We start from the raw sequence: 26818 nt of genomic DNA, 5'->3' as shown, positions 1-26818 counted from the left end.
GCAACGCCAGGTTTGATATTAACTCACGAGTCGATGCAACGTTATTATTTATCACATGGACACCTTTCCCGGCTGCTGCAGGCTTTTACAGTGACCGAGTACTGCAACTGTGGTTTCTGCTGGAACATCACTACCTGAATGGGGAAGTTGTATTTACAGCTTAGAACCAGGATGGTGTGCTTTATTCCTGCAGAGCAGACGGAGTGTGTAATTTGCTTCAGGAACTGCCATGGCGTTAGCAGCCAGTTTGCAAAATAATTATTACAGACGGCATGGGATTTGTGCTTGAAGAATCACAATATGGAGAGCAGACACACATGGAAGTCCGTATGCATACACCCACACTTCCAAGTTGACACACACAAACACAAGCGTGTGTGCTTTTGATGAGGGGGTCTTGGATTCCCTGAATCTTAATAAAAACAGTCCTTATGAAGGAACCAAGTCTAAATCAATGATTGCACTTTTCTTCCATCTCTGTCATCTTCTTTCATCGGCCTTTCCACACACAAACATTGGCACGCACGTGCATTCTGACACATGCAAGCAGACACAACGCATACACACTCGCATTCATCCTCCCAACCACTCAGTGTGAGGGGAAGCTGTAGGAGAGGAAGAGCAGAATCCATTTTCCTGACATAATTTTGTCTGACAGGAGTGACAGATACTGTTTTATGACTGAATGGGTTTCTCCACGCTATTAGGAACTCATTCTCCCATAATGCAACTTGCTACAACAATAACTCTCCCAGGGAGACATGCAAAGAGAAGGAGCTCAATGGAAAAGCATCTAACATTATTACTGTTATTTTTTTATTTGTGCTCTATCTTGATTAGCTGATTACAGCCCTGGAGTGTGTTGCTTAGTTTGTGTGTTTGTCTAGGTCAAAAATAATATGACAGAGAGAGAGGCGTTTTGAGATGAGGTAAAGACGTGACAGTAAATGGTAAAAGTAAGGATTAAACTGAAGATAAAAATTGAAAAGTTTAAGTTAAAACAAAATAAAGGAACGATTTCTGCCGGACAAAATCAAATAGGAAGAAAAGATGCAACACCTCTTTTAGGCAGTGTTATTTCACCACCGAGTGGCTCCATATCTGTTGCAGGGTGACAGGATGTGATAGGAATGCCTCCGTTGCTCCTCACAATACAGCAACCCCACCGGTCCTATCGCCGCAACCTCCCACTGGTCTGACTGTCATATCACATGCACACACTCTCACGCTGCTGTCTTTGTATTGGGTGCTTGTAATATCTGGTATTACATTCAAGAAGATTCAGCATTCTCCTTCCCTGCTGGTCGATAAATAGAATCCTCCCTTCGTTCTGGGCATTAATTTATAACCCCCTCTTTCTTTAATTAGAGAGATGGAAAGAGTGGGGAGGAAGGGGGGAAATGGAGAGCAGCAGGACAGAAGAGGAGTTGCTGAAGTCAGCTTCTTCTTTTCCACCCCCTTGTTCTCCTGCTTCTCATTTCCTCAAGCATCTTTTGAGTGAAACATTTGTTGCTTATATCAACTTATGGACTGGTCCATCTAAATAAAGACAATTTCTCTAAAGATTACAAGTAGCCACATTTCCATTCCAGTTTTTCAAATAATGAAAGTGATTTCTGTTCATTTTGATGAAGAAGAAGTGCAATTTGTTGGTGTTTCCATTAAACAGTGTTTTTTGTTGAGCCTATTAGCCATAGTTCTTAAAAAATCTGGTCCCACTGACAATAATGAGATTTTATATTTGTCATTGCAGGTGAATGAACAGAGCCCAGATTTTATTTTAGGGATCATCCTGAGCTCTTTGCATCTACTTTCAGATGCCAAATAATGATTTATCCCAGTTGAATGTTTTTTTCTCAAGTGTGCTCTCACTAGCTGGAAATAAAATAATTAGTAAAAACTATGATAAACAAAATATTTAAAAAATATTAGTTTGATATCCAGAGTTTGATAGTCCTGCTGCTCTTCAAACAAAAATGAGCAGTACTTGTACTTGGAGGCTCACTAACAAAAGCTAATTTAGCATCTGTTTTGCACCCTGTCTCTTTTCCAAACTCTCTCCAGCAAGTAAAAGTCAAACTGATGTTGAAACTTGCAGTTTCTGCTTTTTCTCATTTTCTCCAGTGATGTCCTTTAGGGTTTGTTTGCTGTCGCAAGAAACAAACGCTCAAAGAATACTCAAAACCAGTTGCTAGCATGTGGTGACTTGCATGGATCACAAAACGCCCTGCATGGTGGGAAGAGAAAAAAAAAAAGTTGTGCAGCTTTTCATTCAGGGGAATTTTGGTTCCAGCAATGTGCATGATGAATGTCAAGTCAGATTTTAGATTATCATGCCACTGGATGACTGGATGGGTTTGTCTCAGCTGGGTTCTGACTTCAGTGTTCTGAGACATTCAAACATTTCCTTTAGTTCTGAAGTTCTCAGGCTGCAACAATGAAAATAATCACTATAATGTGCCGCTGCCACCTCCATGCTTTACTATGGAAGCATAACCTCTCAATGGTAACAGTTCATAAAGTCTAATCCACATATTCCTTTTTCATTTATAGGTAAAAAGTTCAATTTTGAATTCATTTATGCAAACTAGCTATTTTCCACGTGGCCAGGGAACAGCTGTCAGAGTAGATTTTAGGAGATAGTTTTATTTCTTGTCCTTGCTCCTCTTCCAGTTTGGAGTGCACTAATTATGTGACTTTCAAAGCTAACGGAATATCTGCATGAAGAGGGCAGCATTGGTCAGACATGCAGTACTTTTCTTTATTCTCAGTTTTTTTTAAGCATTGTTCTTTTAATCTCACTTGCTCAAAGTTGTAAAAGGATGTGTTTCCCCCTATGACATAACACTGACAAAATATGCAATCCAGAATTTTTACTTTGGTTATCTTATCCTGCGTAAAACAACTTCACTTCCTATTGATAGATCTACACACACACACACCCACACACACACTCATGAAGTGCAACACAGCTAGAGTAAGACTGATAGCCAGACTTGGCCGGTCCCTGGAGAGTGAAGGTGACACGCTGAAAACAGCACACACGCCACCTCTGTGAAACGTCCTGCTTCAGTCTCCTCAACATAAACACACACATGCACACACTGTTTGAGAGATGCTGCTGACAGCAGAGTGAGCCGTTGACAGTCATGCCAACAGAGCGCAGAAGAGACTCTAATCCCTGTCAGAGGGTAGAAAACCACTCAAAGCAAAACAATTAAAATGCTAATTCCATTTCCTCCACTCTGCTCGCCTGTTAATGACTCAGCCAAGTGTGCAGGCTAAGCAGCAACAATGTGTGAGTGCTCGTGTGTGTGTGTGCGTGTGTGTGTGTGTGTGTGTGTGTGTGTGTGTGTGTGTGTGTGTGTCAACCACTGTCTAATGACTCCAGGGTCAAAGGTGTGGCAGATTAACATGGCTATATTGTGAGCATTGAGCATGTTAACTTGTCAAGTAGGTGATTGAAAAATGTTGTTTTGGTTTTTTGTTTTTTTTTAAAGAATTAAAAAAAAAAACAATAAAACATTATTCAATACTGTGGTAAAATCATTGTTTACTTTTCTTATGACTAGGACAATGTCCCTTCCTGAGTGTCTGTAAACATATAAATATACAAAAGAAGCCCTCAGACAGTGCAGACCTTCACCATGGAGCTCATTTCCACCCATACTGTCATTTCCACCTGCTGTAAAAGTCCTACATTCATTTTATACACATACACTATTATTCTTAGATTCATTCACAAACCGAGTGCTTTGGCTGTATTGTGGTGTTTCTTGCATGTTTATATCATCATTTGTTCTTTTGTAGTGATGGAAACTCCAAAAGATCCCCTACTTGTCCATTGTATCCAGAATTGTGACAGGACCCAGATCTATCTTTCATAAACCTGTTGGGAAACTTTATTTTTGGTGAAGCATCCCATTTATTGTGGAGTCATAAGCATATGTAGTAAAAATGAAGACTCTTTTAAAAAATGACTGGATCCAGATCCTTCCCAACTTAAAATCTAACTTAGACAAAGATCCATTCTTAGAAAAAAAAAAAGAAATAAAACATGTAAATTCATACAGTACCCAGTAGATTGTGCATAAAGTTGCTAACAAACAGACAGACAACAAAAACATAACCTCCTTGGCATATGCCTGTGATCACTCTACTCCACAGCCCAGCTTCATATGAAGCTAGGAGGCAGGGAAACAGATGAGATGGAGGGAAAGAGTGAGAGCTAGGGTTTGCTATTTTCTGGCTCCTGTATTATTAATAATGGAAAGTCAAGCAAATCCTTTATGACTGTTGCTATTTATCTCTGCCTTCACTGTTCCACTGTTTTATAGATAGATAGATAGATAGACAGATAGAAAGATAGACAGACAGACAGACAGACAGATAGATAGATAGATAGATAGATAGATAGATAGATAGATAGATAGATAGATAGACAGATAGAAAGATAGACAGACAGACAGACAGACAGACAGACAGACAGATAGACAGATAGATAGATAGATAGATAGATAGATAGACAGATAGAAAGATAGACAGACAGATAGATAGATAGATAGATAGATAGATAGATAGATAGATAGATAGATAGATAGATAGATAGATAGATAGATAGATAGATAGATAGATAGATAGATATTAACAGTCACTACTGTACTGCTACACACTCATATGTCTTCCTATGCAATTTCATACATACCCTTAAATTTGTTAATCTCTAATCAAAATAGTATTTATTTCACATTATAGACAACATGTAATGTATCTATGTTTCAGTTGAAAGCACATCATCCAATAATCATATTTGTTTAGAGCTCTCAGTTTAGCTTCAAAATAAAAGAACAAGAGGTTAATTTAAACAGCCGGATAGAAACTAGGTTGCTCATTTTTCATGAAATACATAAAATGTAAATTTGTAGCATCTTTTTTATTATTATTTTTGTGGCAAGCTGTAATAGCCTTGTTAATAGGCTTATTTATCACCTGGTATTAACCCTGCTCTTCCCTCTCCCTCTCACCAGATGGGAAAACTGGACAATGGCAGCCTGACGATTAAGTACCCAGTGTGGCCCCGTTTCAACTCCTTCGGTGATGCTGAGCTTGACGACAACCACCTGTCCATCGTCACCTTGGAGGAGAAACCTTTTGTCATTGTGGAGGATGTAGAAAGACTGACTGGTACCTGCATGAGGAACTCCGTGCCCTGCAGAAAGCATATCAAAGAGTAAGTCTGAAACGGATTTATCTGACCACAACGCCAGTGCTGTTATTAACTGTGTATCTCAGCCAACACTCCTGCGTTCTGTCATGAAAATACGAATAAAATGGATAAAGAAGGTTAATGCTTTTTTTTTCCTCAAAGAGAGTCTTCATCTTGCAGTGGCCTCTCTGTTCTGCTCTTAACCTTTCTGCAGCAAATGGTTTCAGATCTTGTTACAATCAGCCTAATAAAAACAAACCTGAAGTTGCCTATAATATGCCGTCTTGGCAACTATGGAGTTCTAAAGCAGCAGTGTGTCAACGAATGCTGTAAATGCTCTACTGAAATAGGATGTTTTAGAGGGATTACTTCATATTCCAGTCTCCAAACCATAGACTGAATATAAAGAGATGGACGGAGCCTCTGTGACGTCATCAGGTTTCTGAAGAGCTGAATTAAAGCTCGGTGGGCGGTTCCATCGCCATCTTGGCAGCGTCATGCGTGTCATCTCGCCCGGAAAATGCAAATATAGGCAAAGAGGTGGAGCTGAGAAGGGAGCCGATGGCGTTATGGCAGCTGATTGACATCGAGCGAATTCCAAGCGTTCTGTAGCTAAAAGCTAATCGAGCTAACCCCGAGAGAACAGGCGCTAACCAGCTAATGGAGGTAAGCGGGCTAAAGCTAAGTCATGTTGTTAACCGGCTAAAAAACCACGGTTGTTCTATGTTCTTCTGACTTGAAGCCGGAGATCGGGTACCTGTCAATCAAAAGGACACGCCCCTAAATATTTAGAACTTCGAGATTAAATTAGTTTAAAACGGGCGAGTTAGAAAAAAATTCACTCCCCCCACAGTTGTCGTGAAGGCAAACCTGACCTATTAAACAGAAAATGGATTTTAAAACCAGACTGTAAACATGTTAATTTCTGCCATGAAGTTGGCCTTTGGGAGTCTATGGGGATTTGCTCTGTTTTGGAGCCAGCCCCTAGTGGATGAAGGAGGAAATGCAATTTTTTTGCCCTTCCGCATTGGCTTCACTTTTAACTGCCAGAGGTTTCCCCTTGTTCCAAACACACTTTAGTTGGATTAAAGTGACCAGAAAGTACTGTTTACATAATGGTGAGTAAGGGTTAATCAGGTTAATGCTGGAATAATTACATCCATGTAAACCAGAAGCATTTTCTTTAGAAACTTTGATTGAAATGGCAAAATGCCACCAATTTGAAATTTTCTAAAAAGAATTACTAAACATGTTGGGACCTTGAGACCAGCTTCAAAGATAGCTTTGATACAGCAAACATGTAACACGCAGATGATCTGTTTACGCATCTATGATAGATTTAAAAAGAAAAGGGATATTGAGGGATGTTCAGAGGCGTTTTCTCTTTTTCTACAATTTCATTGCCTCAGATTTGATTGGAAAATTTGACCCTACCCCTCATTAACTTTAATCACAACATCCAAGAAGATTACTTTTATTTTCCATTGTCTCCAGCTGCTGTTGTGTTCCTAGTAAACAGGAGCAGAAATGCAGTGTTGACCTCCGCAGCAGCTTCTCTCCTCCCTCAGTAAATGAGGGCGACTGCTGAACTAAGCACTTTACTTCCTTTCCTTACCCAATTTTGCCTGTTCCTGATACACACATTTGTGTGTTCACCGAAAGGCTTGAGTAGTGCTGAATCAAAGCACATAATGGGTCTGTAGATAATGTAATACTTCTTCTCTCTGGGACACAAAGTCAAATTGGCATTCCTGTTGCTACCAATACTGTGTGTCTCTCATTTCATGCTCACATGTATGTATCTAAAGTAACAGCTATCCATGCACGCACACACACACACACACACACTCAAACAGAGCTGATTAAGCAGTAATAGGGTCTCAAGAAAGAGGCTGAAAGAGATTATCATCCAGGATCACTGTGAATTAGGGCGGAGGATAAAGCATCTCCGAGGAGGGAGCGCAAACATTGTATCCACTCTCCGCTGCCACATGTCCACTCACAGGCCAGTGCATTCGGCTGCGTTCCTCCCTCCCAAAGCGCGATTCCCACTCAAGCATCCGTCCTGTCCATTTGGAGAAAGAGGGATGGATGGAGGGGATGAAAGAGGCAGGGAATGGGGGAGTGGTAGAGAGGCTGGATTGGGGTCTGAGGGGTATCCATGCATGCAGAACTATACATTCACTCATCCAGGCTGGGCCTAAGAACAAACCTCCTCCACACTTAAACACACACACACACACACACTGCCCACTCAGGAGACCCCTCAGGCCCTATAGTGTTTCTATATCAAGTTGGCCTGGCAACTTCACAAACAGCCTCCCGTACATCACATGCTCTCACTGCCCGAACTCTACCATGGCTCGCCTAAGTGGGTACACTGTGTTCATGAAGGCAGCTATTAAAATTCTGGCCTAAACGCCACAACCAGTTACTGTCCAGCAGATTTACTGACCAGAAAGCATTTAGTTTCCATGCTTCTCCTGCTTTATTCCAGCATGAACGTGACAATATTTTTATTGTCAGTAATTCCTGCTAATTCACTGACTGTTTACAACAGTACGTCTACCTAAGGACCTGTGTGGAGAGCTTATTAGTAATTTGTTGTAGAAAAGTCAAAGGAGGCAAAATGCTTCTGTGTAATAAATTGGAAAGCTTTTCCTCTGACTGTGTTTTCTTAGGTGCTTTGAATTGATTTTTTTTTTTTTTTTTTTTTTTTTTAGCTTTATTGAATTTTCAACAAGCTCACTGACTTCTATCCAGGGCCGGATTAAAAGTGCATAAGCCCATGGGCCCAGAGTGTTCCAGGGGCCCCATTCCACACCATAACATTGTAAAAATTGCGAATGTTACACTGTGAAAGGACATTTTTAACATCTCTCACCCGGTGGTACCAGTAGCAATACACTAGACACTGTGGTGTAACTATCTGGCTTTTATATACTCTTTTTTTCATGTCCAAACTGCTGGTGTATGCCCTACTTGAGCCTCCAATGGGTGCTGGCCCCTGGGCCCGTGCCCGTATTGCCCATTGGATAATCCGGCCTTGCTTCTATCCATGGTCTGTAGTTATATCCATGGAGAAAATTCCAGGTGTTTTGCAAAAACCATCACAAATGCTTGTAAATCACTTTTTTTGTGTAAAACTATCAGACTATCTATGATTTCCATAGAAAAGCCCAGCTTAGCGTCAAACCAATAACCACGTGACCACCCTTCCTTTGGGACTGTAAGGAAAAGAAAAATAAAACCCTGTCTAGTTTGACAAAAGCAGCTACACGTGGGGAGTTTTTAACAGGCTGATTGCAGTTAGTTTAGGGAACAACTTTCGCTCTTGGATCAAACATTGTCCTGTGATTTTTTCCGGCACATTCTTTGCGATGAAGTGAGTTTCATCTCTGAAGGTAACTGCAGAGTCACAGACGGTTGTCTGAAGTTTTTCTTTTTTTTTTTTTTTTTTTTTTTTTTTTTTACCTTTCTTTGTCAAGTTTGTGCCCCGGCTGTTGTTAAACTAAAGGACGAGGTTACCGTCCTCTAATTAGCACACATCTAAAAGTTAAATGAGATTCCCAGGTGGCTGAAAGCTGATGCACACCGTTGTGTTTGCGTGCGTGCGAGCGAACACCGTCTGAACTCCCCTGCTCTCATATTCATATACGCAGATGGCACAAGGCTTGCAGATGTAGCGCCGTCAAATCCCTCCTTCTCTAGAGACACGGAAGGAGAAGGAGGAAAGGAGCATGTTTGTCAGGTATTCTGTCATTCCCGGACAGCATGACCCAAACTTGGAGGTGAAAAAGTGTCAGGGAGATGTTTACCGGTGTGGTCGTGTCCGTTCGCTATGCAGGATGCAAAACAAGGCAAACAGTCTTGCTTTAAACACAGAGGAGGGAAAGTTGATGTCTTTTACTTCATGTTTGCAAAGGCAGATATTAAATTGCAGTCGCATGTTCTGTCTTCTGTCATGCAAGCAAACCGCATCCGTTCCATGCTATTTCATTCACTTTGCATCATGAGCGGTAAACCACACATGATAAGTTGTAGCAGCTGCTAATGTGTTTTTTTTATTGTTTCTTTGAAGCAACACAACAGAAGCTGGTGGGACTTACATCAAAAAGTGCTGCAAAGGGTTCTGCATTGATATCTTGAAGAAGATTGCCAAGTATGTTAAGTTCACCTATGACTTGTACCTGGTTACCAATGGGAAGCATGGCAAGAAGATCAACAATGTCTGGAATGGGATGGTGGGAGAGGTAAGCCTAGCTGAGAGGCATTGGGTTACAAAACTTTGTAACCCAAAGTGGAGGAAACTTTTTTTGTGCTTTTAGGCTTTGGCAGCAGCTGCAAATCCTTTGCCACTGCCGCAGAAAACTCTTTTGCATATCTTTAATTAGCAGCTTGAAGGTAGCTCCAGAGTTTTTTTCAGTTTTTTCCGACTGTAAACTTTATAGTTGTCCGTATTGTTTTATGCCAGGCTTCATTTATTAAGTTGAAGGCTCTCTGATATTCATCCTGTTAAGAACTGGCGCCAGCTTGTGTACTGACTTTGAGTGACTTTAAAACATCTGATGCACACTTGGTAAAATGAACTTTTTATAAAACCTGCATGTATTTACAGGCATTTTATACTTTTTCTCATGGAAGATAGTAACCTACTGCATGTAGTCTAGCAAGTAAGTTATTGGTTTAAATAAGCCTTAAATCTAACAACTGAGCCGACTTGTGAGGAAGAAAAGTAGGTAGAAATTGGTGTACTTGGTCTGGGGTTAAACATTAGCTTTTGCACGACTCTCTTCAGTCCCAGGCACAACATGTCAAGAAAGTTGAGGTCTGGAGTTTAACTGGATCATTTCAACACCTTGATTGTTTTACTTTTGAGTCATTCTGTTGTAGAAGTGCTGCTCTGTTGATGTGAGGTGTTCATACCAATAGTTGAGGTGCTTTCTTTAGTTTTTAGCCGAATGTGGAGCTCCTGTTTGTAGCCAAACTCCTCCACATTGGTCTCATCAGTCCACAGAACACTGTCCCACAAATCCTTTAGACATTAGAGAAAAGAGGCTTTCGCTAGGCATAACAAGTCAAACTTGTTCACTTTGTTTCTAACTCTACTGTTGAGAACTGAGGCCTGTAAAGTCTAAGATGTAGCTGCTCTGAGCTTTGTAAGGTCTGACTTTGAGGTGAAACTGCGAGGATGTCAGTTTCTGGGAGGATTGTTAGCCGCAGTAATTATTTTTTACTTGCAACTTTTCTTTCTCAGTGTAGAACAATAGACTTAATTTGCCATGTGTTGTATTGCAGGGATCAGATGAGCTCATAAATGCTTTCTTTCTACGTAAAATAAGTATTTATTGGAATAAAGATAAAGAAGAGTCAACTCCTTTTTTTATCAGTTTTATCCATCAAAGGTATAACTGTAAGGATTGATGCGTTTGTCTGCATTTCTCATGTAAAATCAGTGAATGTTACAACTAATTTTTCTTTCTCCATCCTCTCCCTTTCCTTTCTTCATCCGCTATCACCTCTCCTTAACCGTCCTCAATCCCTGCATCCGCGCCTTCTTCGCTGAAAAGGTGGTCTATAAGAAAGCCGTCATGGCCGTCGGATCTCTGACGATCAATGAGGAGCGTTCTGAGGTCATCGATTTCTCCGTCCCGTTCGTAGAAACTGGGATCAGCGTCATGGTCTCACGTAGCAATGGAACGGTCTCACCGTCAGCTTTCCTCGGTAAATAACAGTTGCTTTGTTGCCAGGCTTGTGAAAGAATCTGCAGAACCATCCTGTTTGCTTTTTCATATTGTGTCTGTACAACAGAATCTCAGAGTTTGTTTAGTATTTGAGTGTGAGTGTGTGTGTGTGTGTGTGTGTGTTCCCTGAAATACAGAGCTGACAATATCAGTTAGTTCTGTTACACGGCTGTAGATACTTGTTCTTTCATCTGAGGGATTTAGTTCAACTCCTGTTTCATGCCAGAACAGCACTCACTTACCTGAGGGACTTAGTTGGAGGATTTTAACCAGTGAAGCCATGAGGATCCCTGTTATGTCTGCTCCGTCACGTTCATTTGATGCAGAGTTCCTTTTCGTCCACTTCCAAGTTCCTGCACACAACTATGTGACAGTGCGGAGGCTCACTCGGGCATACGGACAGACAATAAACACGTGGATGCCAGTTACACAAGCACACATGGAGGTGCACATACTGACCTGTATGCAGTGTGCAGTTAGAGCTATGAAAGTGGCAATTAAGCTTAGCAGGAAAACCCTGCAGTGGTCATTTACCAACACACACAGACATACACTTGACTTGCACACATATATACACAGATTGGCTGCCCAGTGCCAGCAGTGCTCCCCATACATTAGAGCAAAGTTTAATCTCTGCAGTAGCGTTGTGAGCTCAGAGGGAGGACAGGAGTGCTGACACCAGGGCTTCCTATGCTTTATACAGTCAAATGTAAGAGTGTGTGAGGAGTTTGTGTTGGAACTCTGTGGTGTTCTTTCCTCAGAGTGTGTGTTTCTGTGTGTTGTGATTGAATCCCTTTGTTCATTGTGAGGCAGAACTAGGTAAGAATTTAGAGAAGATCAGGTGAAAGATTTGACTGAACACGTTAATAATCACTGTTCTCTCCATTTTCTCTCCACAGAGCCATTCAGTGCATCAGTGTGGGTGATGATGTTTGTGATGCTCCTACTGGTGACTGCAATGGCTGTCTTTATGTTTGAGTACATTAGTCCTCTTGGCTTTAACAGAAACCTGGCACAGGGAAAAGGTGAGCTTGGATTAAACACCTACAGCGCAACATTCGGTTTTCTGAAAAGTCTAAACTGATCTGTGTATTTGTCATCCATCTGTGTTCGTCTCAGATCCACATGGCCCTTCCTTCACCATGGGGAAAGCAGTGTGGCTGCTGTGGGGCCTGGTCTTTAACAACTCTGTGCCAGTGCAAAACCCAAAAGGGACCACCAGCAAGTTTATAGTGTCGGTGTGGGCCTTCTTCGCTGTCATCTTCCTGGCTTCCTACACTGCTAATTTGGCTGCTTTCATGATTCAGGAGGAGTTTGTTGACCAAGTCACTGGGCTCTCGGACAACAAGGTAAAGACCTCATGAAGCAGTTTGTTGAAAAGGCTCTATGGAGACGGGTTTAGTAGTTCATTGTGAAGTCATGACAACCATTTGACTCTGAATGAAATTCATGATTACATAAACATAACAAGCGGGCATGCATAGGAAGTGAAGCTGCCTAGCTGCCAGAAAATTGCCTTTGAAATAAACCGTATGGAGCAAACAAGGAAATGTTCACAGTCGGTGAGGCAAAGTGGACAACAGAGAAAACACACATGTTGAAATTTTACTACCAGCAGAAAACGGTTTATATTTAGAATTTTTTCTCATCTACTTAAAAAAACTGTGGAACCCAAAGGGTTAAAATTCTAAATTTGCCATGATCTCAGTGGTTGGAGCTGATTTTGAGCATACGGGTGGCTTTTTTTAACAGTGGTGAATGGAATCCGCCAATAAATAAGTAAAATAAAATAAACAATTCACCTTCTTGTTTTATGAAAATCTATGATATTTTATCCCACTGGTTGTCCATAGACAAATTTATTATATGTACTATTTCTTTTAAATGTGAATTTTTTGGAAGGCTGATTTTGTGGCATGTAGGTGTGTTGTCACAGCTGTGAACATAGTGTTTTATTTTCAGATTTTTTTGTAATCTACTTGAAAAACTCTGGCACCCGAAGGGTTAAAATTCTAAATTTGCTATGAACTCAGTGGTTGGAGCTGCTTTTGAGCACAGGTGTGGCTTTTTTAACAGTAGTGAATGGAATCCACCAATGAATAAATAAATCCAAATAAAATAAAATAAACAATTCATCTTCTTGTTTTATGAAAATTCTGATATTTTATCATGCTGGTTGTCCAGAGACAAATTTATTATACGTACTATGTTTTTTTTTAATGTGAATTTTTGGAAGGCTGATTTTGTGGCATGTAGGTGTGTTGTCACAGCTGTGAACATAGTTGTTATAAAACACTATCTACTTCTTATTTATGAAAATTCTGACCATTTCAAACCTTACATTTAGAGGATGCCCACATTGGATATATTACACCATTAACCACTCAGTCGACTTATCTCATCCCAAATGGAATTAAAATATGTTAGTTCATAATATCAGAGAAATCATATTCTGCTGCTTTGACATACATGTCTAAAAACATGCATCATAACAATAACAACAGAATAAACATCTGGAACATGTACATCACAACAATAGCTATGTTGAAAAGTTGAAAAGTTCCCGTATAAAGTGTTATAACGTAAATGGAAAAGGTCAAGCTAAATGTGGAGAAATGGAAACACATAGAAGAACATGAGGGCAGAGAGTTCCTGAGGAAAAACATACAGATATATGGAGACAACCTAACAATGCAGAGAGAGGGAAGGAAGATTGTATAAGCAGTACATCTACTGGCAGGAGGATCACTGAGGCTGAGCACAGTGTTTTTCAATCCAAGTCCTCAGAATGCACAACATGTTCCTCCTTCAGAGCACCGGAGTCAGATTATTGAACTTTCTCAACAATTTCATTCAGGTGTGTTAAAGTTGAGTTACCTAGAAACCATGCGGTGCAGGGGTCTTAAGGGCCTGGATGTAGAAACACTGGCCTAGCAAAAGCACAGATTTTTGGGGGGTTTTTTTTGTGCGTCTGTGGTGTTCTCAGTCCCTGATCCCAAACTCTGGTTCTTAAGGCTGCTACCCTGCAGGTGTGAGATGTTTCCCGGCTGAACTACACCCGACTGAAATTAAATGGATCTCTGAAATGAAGCTACACACAAGTCTGCTATCGAGCCAATAAATGACATCTGGTGTGTTGAATCAGGGAAACTTTGAAAGGTGTGGTGGGGATGGTGGGTCTCAAGGGCAAGAGTTTTGAATCTTGGTTCTTAGGCATCCAACCATCAATTATTTTTTCTATGTTCCTTAGTTATATTTAGCTTTTCAACTTTTCTTGTTCTTGAAGAGCTTCATAAAAAAAGACAGCTTTTGGTTTCACATAGATCTGTTTAAAACAGATATGAAACAAAGATTCCACAAGAAAAAGAAAAGTTCATTTTACTGAGACAAAAACACAGTTATTGCCTGTGTTTGAATTGTACTGGCTCAAATTGTGACACTGAAACATACATAAACTGGCAAACTGAATATATGTGAAAGAAAACATAGCTTTCCATAAAACAGTGCTTGATAGAAGAAACAACCAAATGAAATTTCTTAGGTAACTGTGGTTAAAAAAGAAAAAAGGAAGTAAATGGAGCATTACTTGAAAAGAAATTACTTAACTTAGCATAAATAATGCTTTATTATATTAGATAGTTCTGTGATAAACATTAGACAGAGATGAGGATTTACAAAAAAAAAAAACCAAACAGCTATAACCAAAAATAAATAAAAGTGTGAAGAAATAAGTTATTAAATACATACATTAATAACAGAAGGCTCCACCTACCCGCAACTTTAAATTGGACTAATTGGTTAAGGAAATAAGAAAAAAATGAATAATGAAATATTTATGTGATTTTTTTTTTTTCATTTACATATACATGAATTCCATGATTGATTTATTTATGTATTTTTCTATGAATTTTTACATTACATTTTTGCATTTGCAATTGTTTGTAAAAAGATTTTTTAATTTTTTTTATTTTCACATCATTTTTTGTTTTCATATTCATGCTGTATATGTCTCATTTCCAGATATATTTATGTTCCATATTTCCTTCCATTTTTTTCTTCTTTTTCAGCCACACTGTATGAATGGTCATATATATATATATATATATATATATATATATATATATATATATATATATATATATATATATATATATATATATATATATATATATATATATATATATATATATATATATATACATTATATATGTATATGTATATTAAACAAACTTCATATATTCTCCTACCATGATTGTTCACAAGTCCGTTTTTGCAAGTCCAAGTCCATTCTCAAGTCTTTTTGATGAAGTTCAAGTCAAGTTACAAGCACTTTTATTTCTGATGAGTAATCTGTCATGCAACACCTGCTGTCTGGTCTGCTCAAAACCCTGGATTATAAGATGTAGTCAGTAAAAGTCTCATTCTTCTTCTGAACACATTCAATGAATGCCAGTCTGAAGGATACAGCATTATTTTAGCACTAAGGCAGTAGCAGGCTAACATTTACTCTGCTGTAGTGTGAAAGGTCATTGCTAAAATTAAGCTTTCATCTTACAGTGACTGACTAACCTCTCCAGGTGTGTTTTAATGACAGTGAATTTGGATGTGGTGGGTTCAGCATCCTGACTGCTGTGTTCGTTGTCTATGTATGAAGTTTCTGTAAGCAATAGTGACCTAGCCTTACCTGTTTTCTTTTGACCACTTGTCATTTGTCCTCAATAGAAATACCTACTCTATAACAATACTATCCATATTTGTGATTAATCTAGTGAAATGTGATAAAATGTGACATAAATAAGAATACACAAGATTAGACAGAAATTTCAGTGTCATGACATACTATTTACAGGGTTGTGGTACACCTGTCTCGAGCAGATCACGTCAGAAAAGGTTTATGATTACAAGGAGATAGTTAGCATTAGTAGAGCAGAAACATTGAAACATATCCGCACACAGCAAAGATTTATCTGAACGTGAGGGCTATCTGAGTTGTTGTTGTCCTTTTGGCTTGTCCCCATGAAGGGTGAGGCTTGCCACAGCGAATCATTGCGTGGGTGAATTGGCACATTTTGCGTGCAGAACGCCCTTCCTGATGCAACCCTCTGCATTTATTCAGGATTGGGACCGGCCCTCAGAGAACAATCATATCCCCCTCAAGGTTGCAGCAGTTTAGGGGAACAGCAATTGAGCTGCCGACTATTAGGTCACAAGACAAGCAGCTCTACAACCTGAGCCACTACCATCCCATAGTCCAACATCTGAGTATGGAATCAAAATGTTGCTCTAAATGGTTTAAATGAATAAAAGACAGAATAAGGCTCTCATAGACTGTTTAAACTGAGCTGCTTTTATAGAACAAATATGGTCTGAAAGAGAAGCAGTGGAGAGAGGAAATGAAAAAGTCTCTTTCCCCTCACTTCTGAATGTCTTTTAAGATTTTACAACTAAAAGACCAGCATTATGAATGTCACTTTCATTTATTCAGCTTCTCTCCCTAATTCAACTGCCTGTCACATTGCACTGACTAAGGCCTTGTCCACACGTAGCAGGGTGTCTCACAAAATGAAGATATTTTTCTGTGATTTTGCCTATCATCCACACCAAAAAGCAGATTTATGCGCTCAAAAACGGTCGTTTTAAAAATTTTAATTTTACAAATACTCTGTTTGCACGTCTGCATGTGGACATATATACCCAGGATTTTAGGTGTTGAAATGTCACCATTTGCGACAGAAAATGCTATGATGTCACACACACAAACTTTGTTTATGTAACCGAGGGTCTTCATGCGCTTATACTTTGATAATGTATAAAACAAGAACACAAAGAAGTTTTGCGGAACTGGCACGGCCAGGACAATTATTTTCCACCACCTAACCATATAACGTTGGAGGCATGTTTTGTATTTTGTGGAATTGACGTCATGAGATGGAAGGTTATTCTGATTGGATAGGATTAGGGGTGCTACTGCCACCTGAAAATTTGATATGCTAATAAATGTGCTTAACAACGAGGTTATGTGGATATGTGTGGATGGATTTGTTTTCGAAAAACTAGGTTGTGTGGATTAATCTTTTTGTATTGGCCGGAGGGGGGAGGATATTTGGTTTTACAAAAACCTGGCTACGTGTGGATAAGGCCTCAGATGATTAGAAATTTCAAGATTTAAGATTGGTTATTTGTCATGTACATATACAACACAGCACCAACAACACAATGTAATGCTATTATAAAATGCAAAATAAGATAAGAAGTTATGAAATAAGTTCTGTTTGGTGCAATAATAGTACATGGTAAGTACTATTGGTAAGAAATAGTACGATATGGTAAGAAAAAGAGTAAAAATAAGTAAACAATGTAAGTAAGTAAACAGTGTAAGTAAACAATATAATATAAAATAAAATATAACAAGGATACAAGGTGTGAATTTCATAATACATGGATTACATGGATGGGGGGGAGGGGGGTTGGTGTTCATACCAAACCTTCTCAACTTACATAGGAAGTAGAATCTTTGTTGAGCTATTCACCACAGTGTCTGTGTTTAGTGTACAGGACAAGACATCACTGATGTGTACACTAAGGAATTTGAAACTGCTGACCTGCTCCACCTCAGCATTGTTGATGTAGATGGGAGGATGTTGGTCTACATGCTTTCTCCTGAAGTGCATAATCATCTCCTTAGTTTTGCTGACACTTAGAGAGGTTATTTTCCTGACACCAGCTGGTCAGTGATTTCACTTCATCTCTGTAGGTGCTCTCATTGTTATTAGTGATGTGACCTAAGATGGTGGTGTTGTCAGCAAACTTGAGGATGATGTTGGAGCTGTGTCTGGCAGTACAGTAATGGGTGAACAGGGAATACAGGAGTGGGCTGAGAACACAGCCCTGGGGTGTACCAGTGCTGAGGATGAGTGTGGAGGGGAGGTGATTGCCAATTCACACCACTTGTTGTCTGTTGGTAAGGAAGTCCCATATCCAGCAGCAGATAAACTTCTTCAGGCCCATTGTGATGAGCTATGTGACCAGTTTGGAGGGGAATATGGTGTTGAATGCTAAGTTGTAGTCAATGAAAAGCATTCTCACATATGCTTCCCTTCTCCAGGTAGGTGAGTTGTGGACTGCTAGAGCAATGGCGTCGCCTGTGGACCACAAGCTCTCAGCACCCGGTCCGGGCATGCTGTTGGGCCCTGGTGCTTTAAGGGGGTTCACTTTATTGAAACTGTGCCGCACGGCATCTGGGTCAATAGCCAGTTCAGCGTTCTCACTGTCTATGTGTGGTTTGGTGATATGCGTGGTGTTGTCTGCATCAAACCAGGCTTGGAAGGTGATAAGGTCATCCAGAAATGATGCACTGGACATCATTTCCATTTCCACTGGCCTGCTCCTGCCCTTGTAGTTAGTGATACAGGGCAAGTGTGAGCTCTGAGTTTTGTACGATCATCTGGTCCAGCCCAGGGCTTCTGATTAGGGTAAGTGCAGATGAAGATTTTGGACACCACATCAATGCACTTCCTTATGTACTCTCCGACGCAGTCCGTGTAGGCATTGATGTCACCATCCGCTGTGTCTGCTAACATCTGCCAGGTAGTTGTTTGAAAGCAATCCTGTAACCTCGACCTCAGCAGTTGTATTGTTTTATTTGTAAATCTGCCTGGGAACCAGCTTTTCTGGTTTGAGCCTTTGTTGGTAAGCAGGCCGCAGGAGAATTTCACTGTGGTCAGATTTATCAAGGGTTGTGTGGAGGAGGGTTGCAACTGTCTTTAAATGAAGTATAACAATGATCAAGAGTCTGCTGGCCCCTGGTAGGGAGCGATATGTACTGGTAGCATGTTGATAAGACCATTTTTATGTTAGCTCTATTGAAATCCCCCAAATTAATGAAAGCAGCATCAGGATGCAAAGTTTCAAGTCCATTTACAATCCCGTACAGTTGTTCCAGGGATTGAGTTTTAACAGCCTGAGGTGAAATACAGACTACTGATAGGAAAAGAGCTGAATTTTCCAGGCAGATGAAAGGGTTTGACTATAATGGTTAACAGCTCCCGGACCGGAGTGCAGTAAGTTTTTAAAATGTGTGCATCTGTTACCCACACGGAGTCTACCATGAAGAACACACCCCCTCCACAAGACTTGCCTGAATCCTCTGCTCTGTTCTGCCGGGAGATGATAAAGCTTTCTGGGGTAACAGTTCTGTCGGGGATGGACCAGTCCAGCCATGATTCCATGAAACCGTAGACACAGCAGTCCGTCATGTCCTGCTCGTATTAAATCCATGCATGCAGGTCATCCAGTTTATTCTTCATACACTGTACGTTTGCAAGTAGGAATGTGGGGTGAGTCAGTCTGTTGTATCTTTGATGGGTTTGGCAAAACACGCTGGCTCACTTCATTCTTCTTATCTTCTTCTTAAGGCACCACCGTAAGGAACAAAAGACCCATGCAAGTGCATCTGCTCCTTGACAGGTCCTCAAAAGTTGGCTTAATGTTCACACTAACTGATGTTACCAAGTTACTGATGTAACTCCAAAAGTGTGCTGCGGTCATACTCATAGCGTGGAAGTGTAGTGCAAGTGCAAGAACCAGAACACACTTTCAAAGGCAATGACTCAGTCATGTGTAGACATGCTGTTTGACCATATTTGCTGTCCCCAGTATAGAGCCCCGATCCTGTGTTTACTGGAAACCCACAGAACAGCCACAGACAAACAGGACACCAGCCACGTGCAAATGCTGAAACTCTTAGAAAACTTTTCTAAGAACATAGAATATAGTCTAAAGATGCTGGAAGGATGTAATTATTTCCCAACTTATCTCTATTATATTGTAATTTCTGAGTAAAACAATGCCCTTTCCAGAGGACAATACCAGAAGCTTGGTCCTTATGCAGCATCCAGCTTCAAGCTGTAGTCAGACCAGACTGAAGTTGCCACTGGTGGAGTCCTCCCTACATATGCATATGATGTCTATTAATGAGTGCAGACAAGCACAATTAAAAAATTAAAATTACTGTAATGTGGAGCTGTTAGTTACTGTGCTTAAAATAATATGTATGTCTATTTAGTTGAGACCAGGGATATTTTCTATCTTTTTTTTGTTGCTCTTTTGAGTAGAAATGCAATTAAAATATGTATTTTTTTATACATTAATACAGCTTGAATTTAAAATATTGAAGTCTGTCTTTCATTTCATTTAGTCATCCACTAAAATCTATTAAAATAAAGAAAATGTTTTTTGGGCCAGTTATATTATATTATATTATATTATATTATATTATATTATATTATATTATATTATATTATATTATATTATATTATATTTGTATTAAGCGACATAAAAATGTCATAAAGGGTCTTATGGTATCTTTATGGCTTACTTATAGTTTCTCATAATGACAGACTGTAATTTTTCTCATTTTCTCATACAGAAGAGGCAGCAAAATCCAAGCTAAATAAATAAATAAATGAATGAAATTAAATATGGACATATTTTTATTAAGTTTCAGGAAATCTCAGAAATGGAATAAGGAACCTGTGATTTGATTTTGGGAGGATCACTGTCTGGAACCCGAACTTTTTAAAGGATTTTTTACTATGAGGAGATCTTTTTGCCATTAGAGCTTCTAACTCTAAAATAATACTCACGGTGACTGCCAAAAAAATAACAATTATGCTAATAAATGAATAAATAAATTAATAATTGTAATGGCTTGGTGGGGGTCTGCGGTCTCTGAGTCCTTTTAATTTTATTATTATTTTTTTTCCATCTTTGCAGTGACATTTTACCAGCACTCACTAGTGCAGTTATAAGTGTTTCGCTCATATGTAAATATTCATTACAAGCGCTTTCCAAATCTGCATATTCCCAGTGGGCCTTAAGATTATCATCAGTGAGCCCCTTGCCATATTTAACCTCATGTGACCTTAAAGCTTCTGCTCCACTGTAGAGAGGCACAAATGAAGGAAAGATGAAGGAGGCGGTAGTGGGAAATGTAAGGAATGAGGGTGTCCTCAGGGCTGTTTGCTCGTCATGCTAACAAACGCACCGCATGACATCATCGCTGGAAGTGCAGATATATGCACAAGAGGAGTTTAACTCAACAGCACAAACTCATTCTGACCTGATTACACAACAGATATGCACATGGCAGATAAAGCATATAACAATTTACATATGGAGATACGGTCATGATGTAAGCAGCTCACATGAACAGTATAAGCTAGAAACACAGACGCGAGTTCTTACGTGCTGAACAGACAGAAATCAAAAGATTAATGCTGATAATATGCCATTAAAAATTCTTCCTGCATCGCCTTCATGTTCAGTACTCTATAAAGATGTAAAAGCTTTACAGATGAAGATACTGGAAGTGTCATGCATGTTGAATAAGCCACGTGCCAACACACTTGCAAAAACTCGTAACAGATTGTCATCTCCTGTTTCTGACATTTAGGGATGGATTGTTATCACAGTGACAAGCACATGACTACAAAACTCTCGACCTTCTGTGTATAGATTCTGTGTGGTAAGATTCTGTGTCTTAGTAGTTTATTGGTAGAGAGACATACAATATGATTAAAAAAGAAAAAAAAAAAAACAACATAAAAAGAGTCTGCAGGTTTAATAGGCACTTTAAATTGGAGAAAAGACTTAAGAATATTTTCCAAATGCTACCTAAACTTTAGCTGTTCACATTTTTTTTCCGTGACGATTTTTGTGACATGCCAATCAGCATTTCTAGATCATTGCTGCAGCTGCGTGCTGAATTGTCTTCCTTAGTGAATAATGTTTTTTTTAATGATTTGGCGATTTTAGATTTGAGTACCCTGTAACGTCCTTTAGTTAACCAAACATCCAATATAAACATACTTTTTATGGCAGATTTTTTATTTGTGATGTTGATCTTATCTCCTGGATTAGGAGATCTAATCAAAAATAGGTTGATATTAGAAGGAAGTTAACGCTTTAAGGTTCTCCTCCTCTTTGGTAGACGTAAATTTGCAGTTACTTTGATGTATTTATTTAAGAAAATGTGGAAATAAACCTGCTTGAGCCATCTGTATGAATTGGTTTGTGTATGTAAAACCTACACTAAGTGTTTGTTGCAACACTACTGTTTCAAATTTCAACCATTTAACTGTAATTACATTGTTATTAACGTCTTCTTTGTAGCATCTCAACCATTTGCTAAAAAACATTTATTCTGTTTATTGTTGTCCTAAAGTTAAAGTTACGTGTGGGACAGGACCACCCTGGCCTTCTGGCATACTGTCCAGTGGGGCAGCTGTTTTTTTGGGCCAACCAAGCCTATTTATTAGTCTGACACCTCCATAAAACTCAGCTATAGTAACACTGCGCCAGTCCTCTTATTATTTATTTATTTCCGCACAAGCTTTTTCATTCGTTCATTAATTTTCTATAACTCTATACATAGTCCAACCAAGGGTCACAGGGAAACTGGAGCCTATCCCAGCAGTCATCGAACAGGAGGCAGGGTACACCCTGGACAGGTAACCAGTCCATCACACAGAGAGACAAACAACCATTCACTGCCACGTTCAGTTAGTGATTCATTAATCTAACATGCAAGTCTGTGGATGACAGGAGGACGCCGGAGTACCCAGAGAGAGCATGCAAACCCCACACAGGAAGGCCACTGTTTACTGTGTTTAGTAAATGTCTCATTCTTCTTCTTAACACATCCAATGGAGCCAATCTGAATAAGTTAACATTAATATTTTAATACAAAAGTAATAATAATAATAAAAAAAAGAAAAAAAAAACTTCTCTTTGTATGTTTTAAGGTGGGTGAAGGAAGATGTGGTGGATCCAGCATTCTGAGTTCCAGTTTGCTGCTCTTTTATCATCCTATTTTGGGGTTTTTAATGCCCTCATGTCCAGGGAAATGATAGCAGACACATGATCAGACAGGGAGAAAATCATGAAAATTTGATGAAATTTGTGATTAAAACAGCTTTTTTTTTTTTTTTAATTTTCTTACCGCATTAAAGAATGAAATTAATATAATACATAAATATATGATAAAAATGGTAACATTCACATAAAAAAACAAGTTTGTTTCATTTTAATAACTATATACAGTAAGTTAAAAATAAAAAAGGAAATAATAAAAATAATAAAACATTCACCAGTTGGCAAAATAGCAGAGCTGAAACTTTGAAAAAAAAAAAAATTGAAAAGCAGAAAACAGAAGAAACAATAACACCAATATCTCCCTGATAAAGGTTTGATCCAGTCCACCACCACCACTGTACTGAAGTTTGCTTAAGTTAACTGACCATCTGTTTTTTTTTTTGTTTGTTTTTTTTTACCATGTTATCTTTAATCCCACCACAGTTTCAGAACCCATATGCATACTCGCCTCCCTTCCGCTTTGGGACCGTCCCAAATGGATCCACTGAGAGGAACATCAGGAAGAACTATCCTGCCATGCACCAGTACATGGTGAAGTATCATCAGACTGGAGTCCAGGATGCACTCGTCAGCCTCAAAACAGGGTAAGGAGTCACTGAGTTTGCAAGTTCGTGATCACACATCATACACTGGTCATTCATGAAAAAAGATTCACCACCTAAAGTAGGTTGCAGTATATGTGGGCTTGTGCAATTGTCTGTTCAATTTTTTTCCTTAATAGTGTTGTGTACGTGTATTTCTCATGTACATGTGTGACATATGTGTGCATATATGTGCGTGACAGGTCTTCTGAGACTGGGGATGAATAGGCTTCCTGACTAAGAACACCAGCAGCTATTTTTAGCGCTGGTTTCTATAGTAGGACTGATGATGTGCATGTGAATGTCGGAGGGATGGGTGGCTGGGTTGTTGGCACAAGGCTAACCAAGGACAAACTGAAAGGTTCTAACAATTTATGTTCTTTTGTGTGGAAAGAAAAGTTTGGATAAAAATGGATTTTGAAAGAAAGAAGTGCAGAGGCTAAGAAGTCAAAATGGAAAATGTTTGATTGGAGGAAACGAAAAAAAAAAAGGCACAGAACATGCTACAAATTGAAAGGTAATGAAATGCAAAGGAAAAATGAGAGTAAGTGTGAAAAAGGAGGATTTACCAATAAAGGGAGTGAAACAGGAACAAAATGTCATTAAGGGATAGAAAGACAACAGGTACAATGTGAAAAATAGAAATATTAAAGGACAAAAGGTTGTTGGGTTGGTATGACAGAAGGACAATTCTGATTGGTTAATGATCGTGCGTCAGGATCCAATCAGTTTTCTAGCTCAAAGGTCAGGCTGTCCCATAAGGAGATATCAAAGAGGTAAAAAATAAAAATACACACAACAAAGAGGAACACATGATTCATGGACCCTGGTTTTGTTCAGTTGCATTTTTCATCCATAAGTCATAGCACAATTGGATATAAACATATACAACACTAAACCACTATCTCTAATATTCTCAGTGGCTCCTTTTCCACTTTGTAGTACTAAAACATGCTCATTTAAGCATTAAAGCAAAATATTACCGCATGCACGCCTGTAACATGGTTAGAAATTGTGTATATTTGCTCACACACAGCAGCTGCAGGTGTCTACAGTCAGTAATACCCTCATTGATATTTCTATTCTGTGGTATTAGCAGATGAGCAACACCACAGCATTCAACTATCCCAGGCTCAGATGGCTGGATTAGCTCTGATCTCACACATAATGCTGACAGGCTTTACACATAAAATCTGTTACAGCTCTGAGAAGCAAAAGTCTGCACTGAAAAGCTAAATTGATTTGATTACATGATGGGAACTAAATTATGATAACAGCAACATTTTGAATCTGTCTTGCAAGTTAATATATAGGATTAAAGTTGGCCTTTTTAATTAAATAAAACATTGTCTTTTCAATATTATTACTTTTGTTTTACTGCATTGCTTGATTGTAAATAGCGAAGAAAAAAAAGAGTTTGATTACTTGTTGTATAATGTGCACAAAGTAACAAATTTACTTTAAAATACTGCAATTAGTTCTTGTGGAAGGAAGAAGAAGAAAGTATTCAAAGCTCGTCCATCCATCTATTTCCTGACTTTTATCTGGGGTTGCATTGCAGGGGGCAGCAGCTGAAGTGTGTAAGCCTAGACTTCTTGCAAGCTGAGAAACAGAGAATTTAAACTCTGCTGGTTCCTTTTTATGCACCGATCACAAGAGCTGCTGTTGGAGCTGACTGCACGACCCAGTGAAAAGTTAAAAAGATGAATATTTGTGAGAAATAATGAATACCAAGATGAAACAGACAATGGAACTCCTTAACAGAATGTACGGATATCATTGACCTATTAATACTGTCAGGCGTATTGGGATTAAAATGCAGTATTGGAAATTATCTGTTTTGAGTATTTACATTTTTAATGACACAACTGTTAGACAGTATGCACATATTATGTATCAAACTCTTCACTTAAGTCTCTTCTAACCTAAAATAACAAACTACAGGAGATCCCACGTATAGTTTTCAGATATTTTGTTTGTTTGGCACAAGTCACTTTAATCAGTATTGGTTGACATTGGATTTGGAAATTAAAAGTTGGACAAAATTGGCGCATCTGATATGGGTAAAAAAATAAAAAAGCCAGAATAGAACATCTTTATTACTCACAGTGACTGCTTATCACAATATAACTTTATTCTCAACCAAGGTGAGCTGGGAAATGAATGGTCAGGATGTCATTTAATTACTAATTGTCATATTTTGTCAGAATCTGTGACAGTACGTGAAGACGGCTTTGCGGTATTCTATTAATGAAACTATAAAACTATTATCACCTGAAAGCAACCGTTGTTTCTTAAAATAACAACATGGGTAAACTCATTATATAATGATGTATAAGAAAAGGAAAAAAAAACAGCTAAATCTGACACAATTTCAATTAAAAGATTATTTTGTTCTTATTATTTTGTTATATACATATATATATATATATATATATATATATATATATATATATATATATATATATATATATATAGATAGATAGATAGATAGATAGATAGATAGATAGATATAGGAATACTTTGAAGACCTCCTCAGTCCTACCAACAAGTCTTCTGATAAGGAGGCAGAGCTAGGTGGCTCAAAGGTGGGCTCTCCTATCTCTGGGGCTGAAGTCGCTCCTTGGTGGTTAGGACCCAGGGGTGCATGAGATATGTCCAGAGTTTCTTCAGGCTTTGGATGCTGTTGGGCTTTCCTGGTTGGCACACCTCCACAGCATCGCGTGGACATTGGGGACAGTGCCTCTGGAGTGGCAGACTGGGGTGGTGGTCCCCCTTATCAAGATGGGGGATTAGAGGGTGTGTTCCAACTACAGGGGGATCACACTCCTCAGCCTCCCTGGTAAGGTCTATTCAGGAGTCCTGGAGAGGAGGGTCCATTGGATAGTCAAATCTCGGATTAAGGAGGAGCAGTGCGGTTTTCGTCCCGGTCACGGAACAGTGGACCAGCTCTATACCCTTTTTGGGGTCCTGGAGGTGGCATGAGAGTCACCCAACCAGTCTACGTGTTCTTTGTGGACTTGGAAAAGGCATTTGACCGTGTCCCCCGGGGATTCCTATGGGGGGTATTCGTACAAAGGTGAGTATGACATCCAATCATATGTGATATCTGGGAAGTGGAAAATGCACCCGGAGCTCTATCACATAAAACTTTCACACTTCCTTTTTTCCTATAAGTGTAGGAAATGTATTTACAACATGTTAGCGGAAAATAAGCATGAAAGTCACAGTAAGTGTCGCGTTTCCAGCATCAGAGAAGACATTTTGTGCTGTATCACGTGTGTTGCGGCAGAAGCTTTCAGAGCTACATTATGTCTAGCTAACACTTACAAACATCCTAACATAAACTTGTC

The 26818-nt window shown here is 39.1% G+C and overlaps 1 protein-coding gene across 1 annotated transcript in view; it reads left to right on the top strand.

The window, feature by feature from the left end:
- The window catches only part of grin2aa (glutamate receptor, ionotropic, N-methyl D-aspartate 2A, a), a gene marked incomplete at both ends in the record, with an annotated part of 159303 nt that overhangs the window by 121614 nt on the left and 10871 nt on the right, over positions 1-26818 (top strand). The window contains 6 exons of the mRNA XM_079253342.1: positions 5028-5230; positions 9288-9459; positions 10777-10930; positions 11850-11975; positions 12070-12299; positions 23308-23468. Of these exons, the coding sequence (XP_079109468.1) occupies positions 5028-5230; positions 9288-9459; positions 10777-10930; positions 11850-11975; positions 12070-12299; positions 23308-23468 (1046 nt within the window). The remainder of the gene's footprint in view (positions 1-5027; positions 5231-9287; positions 9460-10776; positions 10931-11849; positions 11976-12069; positions 12300-23307; positions 23469-26818) is intronic.

This window comes from Telmatherina bonti (assembly GCF_933228915.1).
Source record: "Telmatherina bonti genome assembly, chromosome: 14".
NCBI lineage: Eukaryota > Metazoa > Chordata > Actinopteri > Atheriniformes > Telmatherinidae > Telmatherina > Telmatherina bonti.
The sequence above is the reverse complement of the archived record's forward strand: the minus strand, read 5'-3'. Positions and strand labels throughout refer to the sequence as shown.